The 17484-nt window shown below is 53.7% G+C and overlaps 5 protein-coding genes across 5 annotated transcripts; 3 read left to right on the top strand and 2 right to left on the bottom strand.

Annotated features, from left to right (window-relative positions):
- Window positions 1-2174: 2174 nt before the first annotated feature.
- On the top strand, window positions 2175-3259 carry NCU11128 (hypothetical protein). The gene is made up of 2 exons (XM_001727982.1): window positions 2175-2456; window positions 2600-3259. The coding sequence occupies exons 1-2, from the start codon at window positions 2282-2284 to the stop codon at window positions 2821-2823; spliced, it is 399 nt and encodes a 132-aa protein (XP_001728034.1). The 5' UTR covers window positions 2175-2281; the 3' UTR covers window positions 2824-3259.
- A 2433-nt stretch (window positions 3260-5692) lies between these two features.
- On the bottom strand, window positions 5693-9447 carry NCU08891 (hypothetical protein). Its single transcript, XM_953736.3, has one exon. The coding sequence runs from the start codon at window positions 8903-8905 to the stop codon at window positions 6722-6724; it is 2184 nt and encodes a 727-aa protein (XP_958829.3). The 5' UTR covers window positions 8906-9447; the 3' UTR covers window positions 5693-6721.
- Window positions 9448-10774: 1327 nt separating this feature from the next.
- NCU08892 (hypothetical protein) lies at window positions 10775-12673 on the top strand. The gene has a single exon (XM_953737.2). It carries the CDS (start codon window positions 11289-11291, stop codon window positions 12519-12521), a length of 1233 nt encoding a protein of 410 aa, XP_958830.1. The 5' UTR covers window positions 10775-11288; the 3' UTR covers window positions 12522-12673.
- On the bottom strand, window positions 12542-13934 carry NCU08893 (mitochondrial 54S ribosomal protein MRPL1). Its single transcript, XM_953738.3, has 2 exons — window positions 13483-13934; window positions 12542-13418 (listed from the first exon to the last, which is right to left on the bottom strand). Exons 1-2 carry the CDS (start codon window positions 13728-13730, stop codon window positions 12755-12757), a joined length of 912 nt encoding a protein of 303 aa, XP_958831.1. The 5' UTR covers window positions 13731-13934; the 3' UTR covers window positions 12542-12754.
- Window positions 13935-14215: 281 nt separating this feature from the next.
- NCU08894 (glutamyl-tRNA synthetase) lies at window positions 14216-17112 on the top strand. Its single transcript, XM_953739.2, has one exon. The coding sequence runs from the start codon at window positions 14369-14371 to the stop codon at window positions 16277-16279; it is 1911 nt and encodes a 636-aa protein (XP_958832.1). The 5' UTR covers window positions 14216-14368; the 3' UTR covers window positions 16280-17112.
- The last annotated feature ends 372 nt before the right edge of the window (window positions 17113-17484 follow it).

The raw sequence follows: 17484 nt of genomic DNA, 5'->3' as shown, positions 1-17484 counted from the left end.
CCGTCATCCCCTCTTGCCTCTCCAAGCGCCGCAAAAACATAATTTTCCATGACGCATCTCCACGGATCACGCATCACCGGTCGAGATAACCTATATGCGCAAGAATCCTGCTATGGACATGTCCATAACTGCTCTTTTTCCTGCTGTGCCTGACGACTGCGGGATGAGTGCCCAATCTCATCATTATCAGCTTGTCATGGCATCGAAGGCATGGATGGCATGGCTTCATCCGAGTCCACCGCTTCTCTTGTGCTCTCTTCCTTCTTGTCGTTTCTTGCCTCCAACTCGTCAGCTTTCAATGCTTTTCCACCGCCCCTCCCTTCACCAGACTCGGGCTCATCCCTCCGAAATGCAGCCATCAGTTTCCGTGGGGAGCAAAATGTCCTGTCCGAGCTTAGTACCAGAAAGTCATGATTCATGATATGGTTACGAGGTGACGGAACACCGGCCACACTGCCAGCTCATACTACACTACTCCTCCAAACTATCGATATGCGCAGTTGCAGTCTGATGCTCGGCGTTGATCCCGTCAGTCACGTACATACATACATACATATCAAGGAGTCAAGCAAGGATGGAGGAGGGGATACTATGATGTACCCAGATCCCCAACATCCGTCCCAATTCCAGATGGTGGCGGTTGTGTTGAAATCATGCCCTTCCCACTTACATATGTACAGACATCGTCTCTCGGCTGTATACTTGGTGTACAAGGCTTGCCTTATACCTTCCCTCTCCGGCGTCTCTGTTATCATGTTTGTCTCGTCCTATTGTTTCGCTCCAAACCCCCCTTTTCGGAAGGCATGAGGTGCCCTTGGATAATCCTATAGGCCACACGCTGAGCATGTACACAGCCTGCTGAGCTGGCCTTGCATTTTCGCCCCCCCGCCCTTTTGCATCTTCCACGGCTTCCCATTGCTTGGGCCCGGCTCTTGGCAACCTGGCCGTCAAGTCGTCCAATGCCAGTCGTCCACGATCCAAGACCACCCCAGGAACCTGCTTGCTTTTGGCCTCTTTCGGAAGCAGGTACCTGAAGCATGTACTCCCCACCCAAAAGACCCCCTAGAAATACTTTGGGCTACATGCCGACCTAGGTGGGAACAAGCGTCGTGAACATGCCCGGTCTGGTTGCCAACTCACACCACCCACACCCACACACCTAAAGTTCACCACCACCACCACCACCACCACCACGGTCACCACCCTCTCAGACGGCCTCACAGTCCAATCACATGTTCTCGTTATGCCCGCTTGATCCTGCCACGGCTGTCTCTGCCGCCGGTATATCAAAATCCTCCGATAGTTATACATATCTTTTTTTCTTTTTTTTCTGGAATCACACTTTCCGTCCCTCCAAGCCAAGCTGGGACGATCGGCCAATGCCGCCAGTGGTAGCATGGTTGAGCGCCATCCCAGGGTAAATTCTTTCCTTTCATAATGCTGGGCACTTAAAACAGGCAACACGAGGCGAGGCAAGGCCGCATACTGCGCACCATCGCGGCGGTGATCCGGCCGGCAGATGGACGACAAGTCAACAAAAGGGTCCAACAACACGGCCGGCGCTTGTGGCTCCACTCCCCAACATCGATCCGTCTGGGTCGGACAAGCTCCCGTCTGTGTGTCCGGGTCTCTTTTTCCATCCATCCCAGAGACATATCAGAGGGTCCTGCTGTGCGAGGATTCTTGCTTCGCCGCACCTTTTGTGCAACCCCTGTGCTGTCTTTCTGTGACGGCCCAGATCCCGCACTCATCCACACCTGGAAGTTCATGATGGTGGCTTCCATAGCTCCTCCGTTGCGGAGGTCTTGGGGCTGTCTCCAATTCCCCAGCCACGCCGCGCCGATACCACGCCGGCCGAGTCTGGTCCCGGGCCACGCACCACGTACCTTAGTCAGGCACGCACCTTTACCGCCAGTTTCGTGACGACGTTCCATCCCGAGCCCATAAGCATGTGGCGCATAGGGGTTTAGTCCCTACCTTAGTCCAGCACTTCTGCACGTCAGACTCCTCATCTCGTCCCACTTTGTGGGCAGCATGGAAATGTTGCCGGGTCCCAGCTTCGACGGCGCAATGAAAACGGTTTCATTGGTGATAGCTGTGTTATATATGCCTCCCAGCCGCCTTTCAGGCCTTTTGATACGACTTCATCTCCCTTTCCTCGTCCGGGGTTCCTCCTACGTGGCTCACTCACCACCGTTCATTATCCCCAGACCGCTGCTTCGAGGTTACTAACAGGGTTATAGCCCGCATACGCATACGCATACGCATACGCATACATCTCATGCGCTTGCTTTGCTTGTCGGGAGGGATGAAGCTGCCTTTGGGTAGCGAAGCGCTCAGTCGGCTTGAAACCGCACAAGAGCCGAGAAACTGGGAGGCAGGTACCATGCTAGCTTGGTTGTGCCTGAACGTGGGCAGAGTTGCCTTGCCACGCCCGTCGTTTCATGCTGCCGGAGGTAAAGTGGGTGCTCGGCCCCCTCCAAAGACGAAGCAATCAAGGCAGCGGCGAGATTCAGTTGATCTTTCAGAGATGTTTGCTCTGCTGGATAATGACAGGTACCCGTCTGTTTCCTGATAAGTCATTTACTAACGGCAACAGGTTTAGGGCTTGGTTATACAAACACAAACCCACATACGACCTACATTAAGTACGTGAAGCATGTCTCAAGACGGAAGGACGACAACAAATATGTCTCAGGCGCGAGTATGCCAGCGAAGAACGATCTACGTCTCAGTGTGCACATTGTGCTCCCGGGCTACCTCGTCAACTCGTCTACACCCTTCCCAGTTTGCGGCTTCATGGGCATCGTGGAAAACGACTAGTTAGTCCGCGAATCCAGTTTGGGCTAGAGATGGTCGTTCAAGCGCGCACACGCCCGCGTGCTGTGCCACGTTGTCACGGATATGTCCGATGACTCCTACTTCACAAGACAGAGGGAGAATGGGAAAAAGAGCAATGTCGTGCCTCGGTGACAATCCTACCAGCCACAAAAGCTTACATGCACCCATATTCATGGAGCTTCACCTTCCACCACACCTTGCCAGCTAGGCTAGCTAGCTAGTGTTCCCTGCTCGCCTTACCTGAGCAATTGGCCAACGAGATGATTGCGCAAGTCCTGGGAAACACAGGGTGAATCCTGCACACTCCTCCCGAGACAATCCCGGCGGGTCTGCTCATCCCGTTTGGTCGTGTTAGCCGATTTTCAAGCATAGAGCTGGTCTTTGACGTTTTTCGATAGCCTCATTCTCCAGATCCTCATTTTCCAAGGTCCATGTGGACTAGTGCCTCATCTGCGCCAGCTGAAAAGAGTTGTTACTCGCACGGACGCGTAGCCTACACCGCTTCAAGTAAAGAGAGAAGGTAAAGAAGGGCGCCAATAATGGCTTGACCGTTCGTTCAAGACCTCATCTCAACTTTGCTTTGTGTATTCATAAGTACTTGATTCGGTTGCTTAACTTGAGCGTGATGTTACTTTGAAGTGAAAGGCAAGGGGGGATTCTTCAAAATCAGCCAAGTAGCAAGCCAGAAAATCGCGTGGATCAAATCTCACAGTGTTACTCCATGTCTGCTTTCTTGCTGTGTGTCGTTGTGTAAGGTAGCTGTGTGTAAGCTACGTTCTGTGCTACGTACACCTCATCGGGAACACAGCATCCATTGTTCTAGCTTTGGAAGTTGGTTCGGGTAAGTTTGGACCCGGCCGGAAGGTTTGACGGGGTTGGGGCTGTGAGAGCAACAGGTTGGGCAGGTTGGGGAAGTTGGGGAGGGACAAGGAGAGACAGATAAATAAAGTGTGTGTGGTAAAGAAGGAAGGGGCCACCACCTTGGGTTGAGTTTGCCGAGGTTCATCGTTTATGGAGGTCTCTGATGAGATGTTTCTATATCTCATGAAGTCTTACAAACCAAACTGTCCGTCCGAATTCTTTTGAGGTTGGAAGTGTTTATGGTGGGTTTGGTGGTGGTGGTGGTGGTGGTGGTGGTGGTGGTAGTGCGGATCTGTGGGCTTAGTTTACCTCTGTTTGTCTATGTCAATCGCTGGGAAATAGAATTAGGCAACAAGAAGAGAAAGGTGAAAAAAGAGAGAAAAAGATAGACAGAGAGAAAAGGAAAAAAAAAAAAAAAAAAAAGAAAAAAAAAAAGGAAAAAAAATTTCATAACATTCTCGCAACGTCAAGCTTGGGAACCGTATATCAAGAGAACCAAGCACACGTGTACGCAAATAAGTGGAGAACGTTCAACAACGACACAGGCAGCAGGATTCGGGAAGATAGGTAATCAGATCTACCTGCCAGCCAGCCAGCCAGTTCCTGGACAAGAGGATGACTGACAGACAGGCCTCTATTCTATAAAGATTTAGCATGCAATTTAAAGTTATATATTCGTGTGTCTCAAAGGAAACTATGAAATCTTTAATGCATCAACATAAGAATGGAAAGACAGCTATCTCCCATTTCATGGCAAGTCTTCATTCCCACACCCAGTATGACGGAGGGTATTGATTGCCTTGATAGAGGAACTAGACTAGTCCAAGGGACCTGACGGGATGTGAACCTGAGCGAGCAGCTCAGCTATGGTAAAAAATAAACAAAAAAAAATATATATACGTCGACTGACAAAAAGCATATTTGATGTGAAGAAGCAAGGTAGGTAAGGATAGGGGGAACGAAAGAAACAGGAAAGAGAGGAAGGAGGGCTTTAAGGAGAGAGAGGGGGGAACAGAACTACTGGAACATCAAAACATATTGCAGCCACAGAAGATGGAACTGAAGGGTCCAAGTAAAGGATAAAGTCAAAAGAGTGAAGAGACTCAACAGGTAATGTAATCAGTCAAGGCATGAATGGATGGATGGATGGATTATGTATCTATCCATCTATTGATCCAAAGTGACCTAACGTATCATGTATGTGCGCGCCCGTCACTACCTATGATAACCCTCTCGGCCCCAGTCCCGTCTCTGTATGTGAGGACATGAACACTTAATCTGGTCCGTAAGTTCAATCGTCACATCATCAGCTTCAGTTCCATTCCAGCGATCGCCTTCATGACCATCGTTCTTTCTATAAAAAAAAAAAAATAATAATAATTCGAGGTTTCCTTCTGACTCCCGGTTCAGATGAACGTACCTTTAAAGAAAAACATACATTTCATCTCATTCTCGTAACGATTCTTCTCTTTGTGTTCACGAACCTCTTGACAAGACACTCTCCCCTCCTTTTTTTCCCTCCCTTTTTGTTTCTCTTTCCTATATATCTATCTCATACCGTGACAAGCAGCAATGGATAGTAGACAGACAAATAAACGGACAGAAAGTAGGTACCTGTGATTTTCTTGTTCGTTCGTTTTTCCACTTCTTCATTAAAAAAACCTTCGTCCCTTTTTTTTTTCTTGGTAAGGGGCTGGCCGGTGGCTGTAGTAGAAACTTAGGTAGCAAAGATACTCGTGGAAAAGGGAAGTATAATAAAAGTAAAGACGAGATAGGGAGAGGGGTACAAGCTACATGTATAAGTACGGACAAGGGTGGGATGATGAGATGGTATTAAAGGATAATGAAGGACAACTGGCACCGGTCTGGCCCCGGGTCTGGCTCTGGCTCCCGTCCATCTTCGGGACTCCCGAAGGGATCAGTATCTGTATCAGCATCGGAATCACGATCACCCAAGGAAGGAGCGTAACCCATAAAGAGCTTTTCTCGGTGGAAATCGCGATACGCTAGCATTGGTCTCATCGAAACTGACAAAAGACGACATGCGGGTTCATCAATTACAACATGAAGCATAAATGCTAGCAAGTTACGTATACATCAAGATAAAGACAGCAAACAACCCGCCCAATGCGCTCGATAATGACTGTTAGTACAGAATATATGATATGCAACACCAAAGCCTCAAAATACCCATTCATTCCCTTTTCGTTTCCGTTGTTCCCCCTCCTTTTGCGATTCCCTCGTCATATGCTTTTCATATTTCCCCCTCGTGCTTTTATATCATGGGCCACCATCAAACGAACCACGACATCTGCGTCTGCCTCGCTTGCTTTGGTGAACCTCTCGGTTCTGTCAAGCGAGAACTGTATCTCCTTCCCCCTTCGCTCACTGCCATCGTCAATATCCCCTCGACCCCTCATCTCCCGTCTCGATTCATCCGCTTGCGCGTCTATATGCATGAAGCAGTATTCATTACCATCTCCATCCCCCAGCACAACTGTCAAAGATGCAAGTGACAAAACGACGATGCATATGATAGGCCAACATATGCCTGCTTTCTCTACCAACCCAACCAACTCGGCCACCAGTCTATCGGCCGGCAGCGAGCGAATGATCAAGACGTTGGGCAAAGGCTGCAAATACCAAACCAAAAGGCATGAGGGGATAAAGATGGATGGAAACTGCGGGAGCTGCGGGAACGGTCGCAAGATGTGACCTAGACGACTGACGTTGATGCACAGGATTGGCGGTGTGGCCGTGGCGGGTGTGATGATTGGATTAGGCCGCAGATTTGGCCGCATGAGGAAATGGAGGCCTGAACCTCCCCTCCGCTTTCTTGCACCACTTGTCGTCGAGACAAGCTGGGTAGCGGGACATGAATGTTGGGTTATTGACGTCAAGCCGGCATGCGCCGGACCAACAAACGCCAGAAATACCGACAGATCCCCGTAATAGCCGGACTGTTCAACACAGAGCATCACACCTATGCGGAAACTCTACAGGATATTCGCGGCCCAGTTCACTCACCCCTCCCGAACCTGACATCGAACCCCTTAAGTACCGCCATGATACTTGCGGCCTCTACTTCGATCGGCGCCCACGCTTTGCCCGTCGACGATTGCTGCAGGCTTACACTGCCTCGATTAGGCGGTGGGTTAGCAGGCACCGCTCTCAGCTTGGGCAGCCACGAGCCAATGTCATCAGCTGCTTCCTCAAAGTGCCGGTGAGAGGCAATAGTCTTGTAAGCCTCGGCGCAGGAGAGGGAGAGTGCGAAGTTACTGGCAGCGACATTGTTGGAGGAAGAAGATGAGGAAGAGATTGGGTTGGATGGTGTGGGAGCAGGTAGTTGATTGGCGGTCTTGTAGCGGTTGAGGTTGATGGGGACGACATCATCGTTGTCGTCGGGCTTTTCAGTCTTGCAGCATCCGCCGCCGGGACCGCCACCGCCGCAGCACCCGGACGGGGGAGCAGCGCTACTGCTGTTGTCAGTCTGTTGCCTGTTGCGCTCAAAGTTGGCTGCAAGGGAGCGGCAGAACAGGCCGGACTTGGGATCAGCTAGACACTGGGCGCAAGTGCCGGGGCCACCGGGGCCACAGCCACCGGTTTTGACGGGGCGCTTGGATTGCATATCTTGGTTGGTGTTGCTGGCGCGGTTAAGAGAACCGAAGCTAGGTAGCTTGACAGCACCCGTAGCCGTGACTTCCAAAGGCATGGGGACGACATCGTTCTCGGATGGCGGCGGTGTGTGCATCTGGACTTGCTGAACCACCGAGGCGACGGTCATGGAGGCGGCCGAAAGGGCCATAGATTCCGCGCACACGCAGTAAGTCCCGTCCTTGCAGAACCCGCACGACTCGTGCATCTCGACGGAGGTTATAGGTTGGGACTGCTGCTGGGCAGGCGCTGGAAGGGGGGTCATGGTTGTCTCAGGCTTCTTGGACGAGAACAAGGCAGTAAAGTCAGTCTCCAACTGCATGTCCTCGACGCCAGCATCAGAGCGCTGCCTCTTCTCGTCCGGACCCAACGAGGGCGAGCTGGGAGGTAGTGGCCTCTTGAGGTCGGCGGCCGCCAAGACGCGGATGGACTCCTCTAGACAAGCACACCTTCCTTCGGGAGTGCATCCGCCGCAGCCCATCAAGACGTTGGAACTTTGCATGAGCTCTTCAGCGCAGGCACATGAGCCGCTGCTCTGGCAGTTACCGCAGGTGACGTCTAGTGGGGACTGGGGAGCCTCCTCGGGTGGCGAGATGATCTGAGAGATGGAGAAGGGCTGAGCAGTTGGTCGTGGCTCTGCAATGGGGACGGAGTCCACCTTGGGCGCCAGCTGTGTCTGTTGCGTAGGCTGTTGTTGCTGTTGCTGTAGAGTATAGCCGTTGGACTGTTGTGATAGGAAGGACTGCGGCGACATGTTGTTGTTGTTGTCCCAAGAATTCTTCAGCGTGTTGCGAGCCTGCTTCTCCTTCTCCAACATGTCCTCCAACCAGCGGCAACGCGACTGCAGGGTCTGAACTTGGACCTCGAAATGGCTGATGCGGCCCTGGAGCTCGCTCACAACGCGCTCATGTTCCTCCTTTTGCTCTTCCAGCTGGTCCTCCAACTCGCCGACGCGGGCGGCCCTGCGCTCGCGGAAAGCTCTCTGAGCAGCGCGATTCTGTGCCTTGCGCTTAGTAGGGGGCGTGTCGGTGGCAGGCTTACGTCCAGGCTTTGGTCGGGGAGGGATGACCCATTCCTTAGTGGTCATGCTCAAAGGACCTCCTCCCCCAGGAGTAGGGCAGTCGACGGGCGACATGGCACCTTGGCTAGATACGGAGGCGGCTCTAATAGGGGCAGGTTTGGGTGCGACGCTGGGACGAGGCGCAATGGGAGGCACGCCAGTGAGGTTGGTGGTGGTGGTGTTGGCAGTGATGGAAGTCGATGATGCCGGAGTGGAGACGCCACAGCTTGAGGTTGGAGAGGGGGCCGAAGTGGCGGGGGTCGAGACGGCACTCGGGGAATCCCGCTTAGCAAAGGTGGCTGCTGTGGTTGATGATGATGATGATGATGATGATGATGATGATGATGTTGATGTCTGCTGTAGGGCTGACAGGTCCATATCAGATTGGAGATTTTGGCGTTGCCGATGTTGCACTTGTTGTTGTTCAATGGACATGGACACCGAGGTCATCTGACCGGCCATATGAGCGGCAGAGGCGACGGCCGTCATGGCACACAGTGTTGTCTGTCGTTGCTGGTTGAAAGGAGACCACCTAGGCGGTGTTGCACAGAAAACCGACTGAACTGACCACCCGACTGCAGTCAATTTGATGAGGGGATCGATGGCAGGACTGGCGGAGGATCTGATAAGATGATGGCGTGGGTGTGATGGATGGACCGTGGGAGGTTCCGGTGTTCGGGCGGCCCGGGGGCAGGCGTTGGTTTTTATTTTAATGTCTCAGGTAGGGAGTGGGCACTACTAGCCCTGGAGATACCACAGTGGGCGGAACAGTGGATTTGGTCGCTGGGCCGTTGGCGCTGTCTCGTTCCTTTTCTGGGGCATTGCCCGAGCCGAAGCCGAGAAAAACCGTGGGGCAATTGTCCACTTCGTGTCCGACTGCCGTGCCGAATTCTTGTGAATCCCGTCGATCAACAATTGTGATGACAACCTATTGGTTGAAGATTGCTGTAAAATAGATCAAGTATAGAAAAGGAAGAAGCTGACGGCTGTGGGTGTAGCGTGTATGTATTGAATTGACTTGGATCAATGTCAGATTCCCATCATGATGTGTTTTTGGCTTCCCTTCAAGTTATTGGCCAAAGGGGAACCAAGCCAGGTAAATCAAGGACAAGATTCTCCTTGGACAATGACTGAGGGGTTGTCGATTCCCTTTTGGCAAGAACGACTGAAGTTCATGGTACACCTACTGTAAGGAAAATTTGCACCTGGGAATGATGCGACACGGAAGGAGCGATTTGTGCTTGGGATACTCCAGTCTGGCATATGCCCGTGGCTGGGGTCGTCTCGGGTCCAAGCGAATTTCGGTCAATCTCGCCCACAAAATGAGGGCTCTCACTTGTTTGATTCGATGATCTGTGATGCTGATGTCCCGGGTTGCCTGGCTGACGAAAGGAACAAAAGGCCGAGCAGTCTGATAGAATGCTCCACTGATTGATTGATAAGATTACAATAAGTGCGCTAGTACAATCGCAGAATAGCCGCAGTTGCTAGTGCGTCACGAAAGAGTGGGGCACGTCGTGGTCAAGCGGGGACCTATGACTGGAGCTTCCACTTGGATGGATGTGCCTGTCCGGTTCGGCACCAGTCTCTGAACCTGTCAACGCGCGGATCAAAGAATGGAACTGAACTGAACTGAACTGAACTGAACTGAACTGTGGAAGCGAAATGCTCAACGTGCCATTTTAACTGTATGACGCCGTGGTTACGAGGCTGAATCGTCCGATCATCTTGCTCTATCCCCTACTACCGAGCCCATACGTCGGAAATACGACAGGCAGTCACTCATCAGCGTTGCAAGCGATGTCGGCTGACGAAGGCGGTCTCCATCGATGCTGTGGGCAAGGCAAGGGGATCAACCGAGGTGTGACTGGAGGCCATGGGTGATTCAGTTGCGTTATTCATGACTAAACTTTTGCTCGGATTGGCACGAAGCTGAAGGTCAATCTGTTGAATCACGATTGTGATCTTTTAACGAGGCCCTCTCCAGATTTCCAATGGCGAGGATGCCGTTTGTGATGGAGCGAGATGTAGCTTTCATCGTTTCCGGAATAAACCATTCGGTAATTCAGCTGAAGCATGGTAATTTGAACAAAAGAGGATGTTGAACCTGTTGATTGTTTATAGGGCGCTGAATATGGAAATCAAGAAATTCACACAGTTCCTTTCGAGAAAGTCTTGCAAGACAGTGCTTGAATATGGAAACAAGACTCGGTGTTGAGTGTTGTCAAAGGCCCCGCACCTTTCAACCCTTCCGTCCTGCATGGAGTCGAGGGACCCACGGCAGTGCCAAGAGGAATTATCAGATCGGCCACATCTCCCACTGACAGAGCTCCGAGTGAACCCCGCGGGAACAATAAACAAACGCCCGCCAATCTCACCACACAATCACACTCAACCGCGCAACCAACAAGGGTCCCAGCACTCAACAACAGCCACCGGCCCGATCAGAGATTTCTGTTTACGCAATCAGGAATAAAAATATCTGCTCACGAAGTGGAATCTGTCCTGGCCTGGATTTTGAGGGTCATCGGATCACTCAATCATCAATCAACCCCACACCATCCTGCACTGCACTGCATTCACCGAGGTGCAGTCCCGTCACGCCGAGTCCATCCATCCCGGTCCGCACTTCAACCTAGGGAGCCCAGGAACGGCCGAGCTGAATCTGAACCCGCACCCGCATCTAAACCGGAGTCGGAGCCGGAGCCGGAGCCGGACCTGAATAGTCCCACAATACCGGATATCAGCCCCTGAACCTACCGGACACCGGCTTTCCAAGAAACCACATCCGGCTACACTTCCGAATTCAGGCAGTCCGTTAAACACGGGCAACCAACCTCATTCGGCGACAACAACAACAACCACCACAAAAATGACAACCCTCAACACCCCCAACTTCGCCGCCCCCTCCTCCCATGGCCGCCCCTCCTCACCCCCTCAATCCCAGACCTCCTCACCCATCTCCCCAAAGTCCACAAACCACGCCTTCCCCTCCATCTCCACCAACCTATCCACCAACCCCCCTCCTCCCCGCCTCACCACCACCACTTCTTCCCAACAGTTCCCCTCTTCTAAACAAGACGACGATGACATCTCCGACGACGACGACGACGACGTATCCAACCTCCCCTTCCCCACCGCCCTCCCCCGCCCCTCCTTCCTAACCCCCCACTTCTCCCCCCTCGCCTACCTCGACTCTCTCTACGCTTCGTCCTCCTCCTCTCCTGATCCAACCAGCACCAACGCCAACGCCACTGTCGTCACCACTATCACACCCTTCAGCCAACGACACCAAACCCTCCCTGACCTGCGTTCGGAACTGCATACTCGCAGCCTGGCAATCAGTTCCGAACTTCTGGAACTCGTCAACGCCAACTATACCTCGTTTTTGAGCCTAGGGGATGAACTGAAAGGGGGAGAAGAGCGGGTGGAGGATGTGCGGGTTGCTGTTTTGGGATTTCGAAGGGCAGTGGAGGAGGTGAGGGGTAAAGTTAGAGAAAAGAGGGGGGAGATTGGAGATCTAGTCAAGGAGTTGGGATGCGTGCGGGGTGGGGTTGAGTGGGGGAGGGGGGTGTTGGAATTGGGGGAACGGGTGGAGGGGTTGGAAGTCAAATTGAATATGGGAAGTTTGGGGAGTACGGGGGGAAGTGGTGGAGGGGTAGGAGGGGCAGGAGCGGAAGCGTGGGTGAAAAAGGGGACGATTAATGCAGAAGAAGATCGGGTGGCGGAAGAGGATGTATATGAAGGGTGGGATGATGGATCGGAGGATTTCAAGGAGGAAGTGCTTGATGATGATGGGGAAGGTGACGAGGAGAGAGAAGGGTTCGTGGCGAGTAGTCCGGCGGAGTTGGAGGCGCTGGCGAGGGAATATGTCAAGATTGAGCAGATGGCGGATAGGCTGGGTGGGCACGAGGTGCCGTTTGTGAGGAAGATGGAGGAGAGGATGATTAGGTGCCGGAATACGATCCTGTTGGATTTGAGTACCGCGTTGAAGGAGGCGAGGAGGGCAGGTGAAAGGGGGAAGAAGAGGGTGGTTAGGTATTTGGGTGTTTATAGACTGTTGGACGCGGAGCAGGAGGCTGTTAGGGTGTTGAAGGAGAAATAGGTCTAATGTTAGAAGCAGATGATGGATGGTTCATGTGATAGATGGCTGCTGCTAAGGGGTTAAAAGTACAGTTCTGAAGGACAATTAATACACCTAATACTTGCACATATACACAGAGAACAAGCACAAGGGCATACCCATGTTACCAACCGCTCCATTTTGCCATTATAATACATGCCTATGATACAAGGAAATCTAGCCCAACCCTCCCGTCCTATACTACAATGACGCTCTTACATGACCGACTCCAGATCCTCGGGCTTGATCTTGTCATCGGTAGGCGCAAACTCGGCGTTCAGACTCATTCCAGGACCGTGGGTAGTGCTAAGAACCACCTCCTCCACCATCTTGGGCGTGGTATCATCCAGCTTGCCAATGTCGGACTTGATCTTGGCCATGAACACACGAATGTTCTCGGCCAGCTGCTTGGGGGTGAAACCAAGCTGGCCAACCGCCATACGCACGACACCGTTCCTCTCCCTGTACTCGTCCATGCCAATCATGTCCCGGAAGGTGGCCTCGAGGTTGTTGGTGATGGTCTTGGTCTTGCCGCTGGGCATCAGACCCTTGGGACCGAGCAGCTTTCCGACGTTGGCCTTGCGCAGCGCGCCCTCGCTCTCGGTGTGGCAGAGGAGCTTGTTGAAGGGAAAGTTGCCCGACCGGATCGCCTCGAACAAAGTCTCCTCGCCGGCCATGACGGCGCCGAGGTTCTTGGCCTCCTCCTGCAGCGCGCTGCCCTCGGGGCAGATGACGGCGATACGGGTGTCGGTCTTGACGGGGGTCGGTAGGCGGACGCGGTCGCGCACGACAGGGCCGTTCTTTTTTGTCCTGAGCTTAACATGCACCTCGTACTTGACGGACAAGGGGGGCTGGCCGACCTCGACGGCGCGGAGGTAGCTGGTTGGTGTTGCAGTTAGTGTTGTGTTATGTTTTAGAGAACAGCTGAGGATTCGCAACATACCGCATAGCATCGCAGAGAGAAAACTGCTGCTGGCCGGTCAAGTCCCATGACTTGAAGAACTTGTACTGCTTCTTCTTCTTGGGCGCCTTCTTGGCTCCGCCCTTGTTGGGGTTGTTGGTCGCATATCGAACCTGCGATGCGGCGACCGACGGGACGAGGAACTTGGGTATTGTCGGAAGAGCAGCTCTGGTGGGCGTCGACAGGCTAAGCCTGGCCAGCGAGGCTAGACATTGTTGTGTTGAAGCCATGGTGTGTGAGAGAGAGGAGCTGTGGTCGGGTGTCGCGCTCTCCGGTAGAGGGGAACTCGAGGGGGCGGCGGGCGGCGACGGCGGCAGCGGGACGGGGGGAATCGCGAATCGAAACCTCGAGTCGGGGACGGCAGCGGGCAGTCAGTCCAGTCTCGGAGGGGTTCCGGCGCGGGCAATTGGCACGCTTCCTGCCCAGAAAAAAAGTTGGGCCCGGGGCAGACTGCGCGGCACTGCGCGGCACTGCGCTGCACCGGCTGGGCATTGGCGCGGCAGGCAGCGCATTGATACTAGTACCTCTCCTCACTGTTGGGACTTGCAGTGCTGAGCCACAGTTTCCGAGAGGAACGCCTCAGTCCGTCTTGACTTGGGTTCCATTCCACTTGACACTGCAGTGACAAAGCGCCACACCCATCCTCACACAACTGCCCGACTGCCCGACTGCCCGTACCTACCCCGGACGCTACCGCAAGCGCTAAACTTCAGCGGCACACCCAAAGACCCCGCCGCCTAACTCCACCCACCCCGTCCCGCTGTGCCCCTCCAAAAACTTCCTTGACTCAATTCCAGTCCCGGTGTTTTGTTGTTTTTTTTTGTACAGTTTTCAACCCAATTCCACATATACCCCCCCATCCATCACCATGAAGCTGGACGAGCTCAAGCCTCTCGAGGCCCTCCTCACCGCGGACTTCCGCCAGATCGAGCCCCGCCTGCAGGCTCTCGACAAGCACCTGATCCTGCGCACCTACCTCGACGGCTACACCCTCGGCGACATCGACACCAAGATCTGGCTCGCCCTCCGTGGCAACCGCGCCGCCGTCTCCTTCATCAAGCGCGGCTCGCTCGCCAACCTTGCCAGATGGTTCAACTACATTGAGGAGAACCACCCCGAGATCCAGGCCGAGATCAAGGCCAAGGATGCTGCCGCCAAGGCCAAGGTCGCCGCCGCCTCCAAGGCCGGTGCCAGCTATGCGCTCGCCCTCCAGAACGCCGACCAGGGCGTCGTCACCCGTTTCCTTCCCGAGCCCTCGGGCTACCTGCACATCGGACACGCCAAGGCGGCCCTCCTCAGCGACTACTTTGCCCACCAGGCCTACAAGGGCCAGTTGCGCCTCCGTCTCGACGACACCAACCCTTCCAAGGAGAAGCAGGAGTACCAGGATGCCATCATCGAGGATCTCGCCCTCATGGGCATCAAGCCCGACACGGTCACCTACACGTCCGACTACTTCGACTACCTCTACGACATGTGCGTGCGCATGATCAAGGAGGGCCACGCCTACGCCGATGACACCGACCAGGACACCATGCGCGACCAGCGCTGGAAGGGTATTGCCTCTGCCCGCCGCGACCGCTCCGTCGAGGAGAACTTGCGCATCTTCACCGAGGAGATGAAGAACGGTACCGAGGAGGGTCTGAAGAACTGCATTCGCGCCAAGCTGTCCGTCGACAACCCGAACAAGGCTCTCCGCGACCCCGTCATCTACCGCTGCAACATCGAGACCCCCCACCACCGTACCGGCACCAAGTGGAAGATGTACCCCATGTACGACTTCGCCTGCCCCGTCGTTGACAGCCACGAGGGCGTCACCCACGCTCTCCGCTCCACCGAGTACACCGACCGCAACCCCCAGTACCAGTGGTTCATTGATACCCTCAAGCTCCGCCAGGTCTACATGTGGGATTTCGCCCGCATGAACTTCATCCGCACCTTCCTCTCCAAGCGCAAGCTCGCCAAGCTCGTCGATACCGGCAAGGTCTGGGGCTGGGACGACCCTCGCATGCCCACCATCCGTGGTGTGCGCAGGCGCGGTATGACCATCCCCGCTCTTCGCGACTTTATCCTCAAGCAGGGCCCCTCCCGCAACGTCGTCACCATGGATTGGACCAACTTCTGGGCTAGCAACAAGAAGGAGATCGACCCCATTGCTCCCCGCCACACCGCCATCACCAAGAAGGACGCCGTCAAGGTGGTCGTCAAGGGCGCCGATGCCCCCGCCGAGCCCGTCAAGCAGGAGAAGCCCAAGCACCCCAAGAACAAGGAGGTCGGCACCAAGCAGGTCACTTTCGCCAACGAGCTCATCATGGACCAGGCCGATGCCAAGTCGTTCAAGGACGGCGAGGAGATTACCATTATGGGTTGGGGCAACGGCTTTGTCCGCAACATTGACACCTCTGCCGAGGTCATCCCCGCCTTTGAGATCGATCTCAACCTTGCCGGCGATGTCAAGTCTACCGAGAAGAAGGTTACCTGGCTCGCGTCCAAGGGCCAGACGCTGGTCCCTGCCGAGCTCTGGGACTTTGACTACCTCATCACCAAGGACGTTCTCCAGGAGGAGGACAACATGGAGGACTTCCTCAACCCTGTCACCGAGACCATGGAGGAGGCCTGGTGCGACGAGGCGGCGGCCTCCCTCAAGAAGGACGACATCATTCAGCTCGAGAGACGCGGTTACTACCGGGTTGACAAGGGTCTCAATGACTGGAAGGAGGGCGAGGAGAAGAAGCTCGTGCTGTTTTGCATTCCTACTGGCAAGACTGGTTCCAAGTAAGTGTGTTGCCACTGAAGCATCATGTAAGCGGGGAAAAGTTTGTTAATAGAAGGATTGTTGATGAATGAATGTAATGAAAACATTTGAATGGTCATGTTGTACGACTCAATTCGTTGTGACCTTTTGGGCCAGCTTGATGAGCACCTGTTTTACAAATGTCTTGAAATGAGAGGGTTAGGGTTGAGTATTTGCAAACCAATCGGCTACACCCAAGTTGTCTCAACTCGGTGCAATTGCTCACTTACCCGGCATAATTTACTTACTTACCCGGCACTTTCGCAAAACTGAAACTTGCGGGCGCCTTGACAACAGGGCAGCTCTACTCGAAGTTTGGACGATACAAAACACATTGTCAAAGAAGGATTACAAAATAACGCCGCAACTTGGCGGTCTCGTCGTGCACACACCAAACATCAAACCGTGCCTCTTTTACGGGACGGGAGCTTCCGCGGCCTGCGCCCGTTTGCGACGTTGCACTTGCACTTGTGACTTGCGACTTGTGTCACCGCCCATGATGATGCAGACGCCAGACCCGACAAAGCCACCATCGACAAGACAGGTAAGTAGATTCCAAAACTCAACCCAATTTTCCGATCCTGAAACCCCGTCGGGTCTTGTCATCGAACAATCTAGAATCAAACCAAGATTGCCGATAGTCGATCACATCAAATGGATAAATGGTGATGTGAAGAAGCACTGGGCGGCGCAAGCGAAGCAAGCCAAGCGAACATGTCAGAGACACGTAAAAATGCTACGCAAATGTAACGAAATGCGACGGTTCGACAACCAGGCTTTGCATAACGGGATGGAAGACGAGAGAACCTCAAATCAGCCCAGACGGACAAGAAAGGACGAGACAATGCCGAGAAGCAACAAGTCTCCAAAAGGAAGTTGGCTTGGAGTAATACAGCTTGGCAAAGTGGTTCGTACAGATTAGACTGAACGATAAACACCAGCTCGCTTTAGCTAATCTACCTTACCTAGGAAAGGCCGTTGCAGAAGTGTGATAGGAGGTTACAATAACCTACCTCGAATCAACATATTGACTATAAGGGGTTTTTACCTCATCATCAATTCGCTGGAATCAACAATTAAAAGCGGAAAGGTCCCGTAGGTCCTACTCACTGCCTGCAGTGCCGCTCTTTGGGCCCTGACAGCGATCGACGCCAGGCTTGGCTCGGATCAGTCCGGGGGACGTGCGCCCA

Source organism: Neurospora crassa, linkage group V (assembly GCF_000182925.2).
Source record: "Neurospora crassa OR74A linkage group V, whole genome shotgun sequence".
NCBI lineage: Eukaryota > Fungi > Ascomycota > Sordariomycetes > Sordariales > Sordariaceae > Neurospora > Neurospora crassa.
Note: the sequence above shows the minus strand (reverse complement) of the source record. Positions and strands in the feature narration are given on the sequence as shown.